This window comes from Scylla paramamosain, chromosome 43 (assembly GCF_035594125.1).
Source record: "Scylla paramamosain isolate STU-SP2022 chromosome 43, ASM3559412v1, whole genome shotgun sequence".
Taxonomy (NCBI): domain Eukaryota; kingdom Metazoa; phylum Arthropoda; class Malacostraca; order Decapoda; family Portunidae; genus Scylla; species Scylla paramamosain.
In genome coordinates, this window is record NC_087193.1 from 8,939,784 (window position 1) to 8,944,783 (window position 5,000).

The window sequence follows — 5,000 nt, forward strand, 5'->3', positions numbered from 1 at the left end:
TGTGTGTGTGTGTGTGTGTGTGTGTGTGTGTGTGTGTGTGTGTGTGTGTGTGTGTGTGTGTGTGTGTGTGTGTGTGTGTGTGTGTGTGTGTGTGTGTGTGTGTGTGTGTGTGTGTGTGTGTGTGTGTGTGTGTGTGTGTGTGTGTGTGTGTGTGTGTGTGTGTGTGTGTGTGTGTGTGTGTGTGTGTGTGTGTGTGTGTGTGTGTGTGTGTGTGTGTGTGTGTGTGTGTGTGTGTGTGTGTGTGTGTGTGTGTGTGTGTGTGTGTGTGTGTGTGTGTGTGTGTGTGTGTGTGTGTGTGTGTGTGTGTGTGTGTGTGTGTGTGTGTGTGTGTGTGTGTGTGTGTGTGTGTGTGTGTGTGTGTGTGTGTGTGTGTGTGTGTGTGTGTGTGTGTGTGTGTGTGTGTGTGTGTGTGTGTGTGTGTGTGTGTGTGTGTGTGTGTGTGTGTGTGTGTGTGTGTGTGTGTGTGTGTGTGTGTGTGTGTGTGTGTGTGTGTGTGTGTGTGTGTGTGTGTGTGTGTGTGTCGCCCGCAGTGGACGTGCTGATCGTGGAGATGGAGGACGTGCCTGTGCTCTCCGCTGGGACGCCTGCTGAAGTCAAGTGCACCGTGTGGGGTTCGAACCCTGAGCCTCACATCACCTGGATGCTCAACGAGATCATCCTGCCCTCCGCCAAGCCTTGGGTGAGCTGAGTGTAACAAAGAGTATCAAAAATTCTCAGGCAAAGTTATCAGGATGAAACAAAAAATAATGGGTTCAAGCTTCAAATAAAAACTTATAGAGATAGGAAAGCACTGGTTCTTAGAGTGGTAGATAACTAGGAAGGCACTGGTTCTTAAATAGAGCGGTAGATGACTGGTTCTTAAATAGAGTGGTAGATGAGGTTGTTAGTTATCAGGATAGAACATGAAATAATTGGTTCATGCTTGAAAAAAAAAAAAGTTATATTTAAAAAAGAGATAGGAAGAAACTTTTTTCATATAGAGTGGTGGATGAATGGAACGGAATCAGCAATCAGGTTGTTAGTGCGGAGTCATTAGGGAGCTTTGAAAAATTAAAGAAATTTATGGACGGTGATGACAAATGGGAAGGCGCAGACATGTTTCATATAGGGACTGGTCACGTATATTCCTGATGACTTCTTGCAGTTTCCCTTATTTTCTTATGTTTATATTATGTTTTAAACCCTTTCACTGCGGTACACAACGAACCACAACATTAAGAGCACAATCAATGATATGAACTGAAAAAAGAAGTGTATTTAAATTATCAAGTTTTATTTAACAGAAAAAAGAAGTGGATTTAAATTATCAAGTTTTATTTAACAGACATATCATTATTTACCAGTGGCTGCAGGACAAAACGAAACATTTCATAAAGGTTTGTGATTAATGAAAGGTGTGCTAAGTTGCAGTGAAAGGCTTACCAATCACAATCTTCAACCATCTCTCCATTGCTAACATTCTAGTCTTCTGGTACAAATAAATGAACAAACATCTAATCTAACTTTCTATTACATTTTTATTATATATTCATTTTCATTGTAATTAAACATAGCCAAGTTTTTTTTTTTTAATAATTAACTTTTACTTTTCTTTACGGTAAATTAGGCCTATCAAATTTCAATCGGTCATTGTAATAGGTACCAACAATTTAGATATTCCCGTAATTTACTTACCAATTATTAGCAATCCTGCATTGTAATTTTTCTCTTCACTCACTTTTCCTTCATATAACATTCCGCTTATCCGATGTTTAACTCATTAATCTTTATAGGTTATCCAGTTCTATTTCATTTCCGTTATCTTTAAGCCCAGTACAATAAACCAATCAGCTCTCGGCATTCTATTATCCTTTGTCAGCTATTATTCCAGTACCTGCGTTGGGTTCACCTCGCCTTCATACATTTCCTGTTTGTAGCAATGTGGACGGGAGCTGTCTTCACCCCACCGCCATTCAATTTGCACTAACAGATGGCAATAATCAAATAAATGAAGGCAACTTGCACTCCAAGCTGTCTACGATTTCATTCCATTCTCCTTCCTTGTCTTACCACGCGAGGAAAGGATTGCAGGTTTTTCATCCATTTAGTGTTTCCTAAGCTGTATGGTTCTCCTTTTCCTCCTCCTCCTCCTCCTCCTCCATCTCCTTTCTCTAATTTTCTCTATGCTTTTATCCTTTTCCTTCTCCACTGTTACTGTTATCACATCTGCCTATTTTTCCTTCTTTTCTTCCATCTCTTTCTTCTCCTACTCGTACTTCCTTTCCCTGTTTTTCTCTATTCCTTTATCCCTTTCCTTCTTCATTGCTACTTCTGTCATCACATCTTCTGCCTATTCTTCTTTCTCTTCTTCCTCCTTCTCTATTTTAGTTTAATCCGTTTCTCTGTCTTTTATCGACTCATTCCTTATTACCATCACTATGACATTCCTCCTCCTCCTTCCTTTTCTCCTTCTCCTCTATTTCTTCCTCCTTCTCTCACCTCCTTTCTCATTATTGTCTGATTCCAGTTACTTTCCTCCTCCCTTTGTTCCCTTCATTCCATTACTATCACTAAGAAATCTTCCTCCTCCTCCTCCTCCTCCTCCTCCTCCTCCTCCTCCTCCTTTTCATCCTTCTTTTGCAGCCTCCTTTCCATATTTTAGTTTGATTCTATTTATTTCCCTCCTTTGTACCTATCTCTTACCATTATTACCACAATGGCCTCTTCCTCCTCCTCCTTCTTCTCCTCGTCTTTCTCTTCTCTTTCATTCATCTCCTTTTACCAATTTTCCCCCATTTCGTTTCCTCTTTTTCCTGACCTACATTTCTTTTCCCCTTTTCTTCGTTTTCTTTTGCTCCTCCTATCAGAAGGCGTCCTCCGTTTTCTAACTACCTGCTGACACGATTCAAACTTTTATACACCCAACTTTTCTGTCTTCATGAACTCTCTCTCTCTCTCTCTCTCTCTCTCTCTCTCTCTCTCTCTCTCTCTCTCTCTCTCTCTCTCTCTCTCCGCTCGGTAAACACGTAAGGAATGGTGTGTGCGTGAAGCAGGCAAACGTAAATGCACGCACGCACGCACGCACGCACGCACGCACGCACACACACACACACACACACACACACACACACACACACACACACACACACACACACACACACACACACACACACACACACAGCCCCCGGAGTGCTTAATAAATAGCCATTGTTGCTTGGGATCCATACTGGTGTTTGCGTGACTTCGGCAATAATGACATCGCCCCCATCTCTCTCTCTCTCTCTCTCTCTCTCTCTCTCTCTCTCTCTCTCTCTCTCTCTCTCTCTCTCTCTCTCTCTCTCTCTCTCTCTCTCTGTGTGTGTGTGTGTGTGTGTGTGTGTGTGTGTGTGTGTGTGTGTGTGTGTGTGTGTGTGTGTGTGTGTGTGTGTGTGTGTGTGATTACTTGCGAGGAAAAATTCTCAGGTCTGATATTTTTTCCTTTCCGATTTTCTCTAAACATATCGTCTTCTCTTCCGTTATTGACACTTCCAAATGTTATTTTTCCTTTCTTTTCTTTTCTTTCGTTGTTTCTGTTAATGTTCCTCTTACATAATCCATTTCTTCCTTATCTGTTTGCTTCTTCTTCCGTTGCATAATTTCGTATCCGTCATTTCCTTCCTCTGCGAGCAGCACTAAGGGAGGATGGGTGAAGGGTGGCGGGGAAAATAATTGCAGTAATCACTCAATAATTACATCCAGATTCATTTGCAAGGCAGCACATTTATTTCTATTTAAATATTAATGATAAAACTCAGTGCGTATTGCGTCGCCTGTTAGGAGTTTTATTTCTCGGGCCCTGGCGAACGACACCAAAAGAGAACATTTTTTTTTTCAATGATTTTCCTCGCCTCACCTCCTCGTTTATAAACATCTTTTCATTACTTCTCTTAAGAAACGTGGAATAAAATGTACGACTTCCTGGAACATTTCCAGGACATCTATTTCACATCTTTTCACGACCAGTACCGAGACATATTTTCAGCCACAATAATTTTAAATCTTTCTGGGCGCACTCAGGCGGTGTCAGCAGGCCTACGACTCCTGTAGGGTGTTGTGAGGCAGGTAGTCGGCCTTATATTTTCCAAAGGGGATTTATAAAGAGAAGCAGAAATGGAAAGTAATATCCTTGGCAGACTTCACGTGCCATCAAAGGATTTTCCTTCACACACACAACTACAGCCCTCAATTTGTGACGGAAAGATCCTTTCACTGTAGGCTGAGTAGTAGAGACTGAAATATTTGATCTTGCCTCCTCATTTCACAGCGCCCACCTCCTCTGCCTCCCTCAGGTGTCTGACGACGGCAACCGCAGCGTGTCCATGGTGAGCTTCACGCCGGAGCCGGGCCACGATGGGGCACCCCTGCAGTGCTCCGCGTACAACGAGATGCTGATGCGAGCGTCACACCGCCACCCGCCCGGGGGCCACCGCAGCTCCGCCCTCCTCGTCGTCAATTGTGAGTGTTCGAGGGTTCTTCAGGAAGGAAGAGAGTGAGAGGGTCGGGGTGATAGTGAGAGTGAGAGTGAGGGGAAGGCCACCTGTCTGCCCTGTGAGTGGCGGGTCAAGAGCATTGATCAGCTGCCTCTGGCTCTGCTCGTCTAGTCAGGAGGAATTTGGTGGCAGGGCTAGTGCCCCACGCGGCTGTGTCTGTCCTGCATATCTTTCTGCTATCAGTGCACGGGCAAATATGAATTATTAACCGTCCTGAAACCCTAACCTCTGCACGCGAGTCTCTCAAGGCCGTGTAGTAGCCAAGAAAACGGTGACGGCGTGCACAACTAAACCTTCGGTGATTACTCAGGGCTTGCCGGCCACTTAGCGCCACGACCCGGTGACGTAAGGCCTGCCGCTCAATAAGTTACCAAGTCACGTCATTCACTTCTTCTCCCTCTCTTCTCTTTTCACCCGTGCGTCACTAATACACGTCACATGCATTGCGTCACTAACTCTCACTCCTACACATTTCATCAGTGTATTTCTCAT

At 43.8% G+C, this 5,000-nt stretch overlaps 1 protein-coding gene across 1 annotated transcript in view; it reads left to right on the top strand.

Moving 5' to 3' along the window:
* LOC135093585 (uncharacterized) overlaps window positions 1-5,000 on the top strand; it is a 136,799-nt gene that overhangs the window by 65,036 nt on the left and 66,763 nt on the right. The window contains exons 9-10 of the mRNA XM_063992977.1: window positions 531-679; window positions 4,308-4,473. Of these exons, the coding sequence (XP_063849047.1) occupies window positions 531-679; window positions 4,308-4,473 (315 nt within the window). The remainder of the gene's footprint in view (window positions 1-530; window positions 680-4,307; window positions 4,474-5,000) is intronic.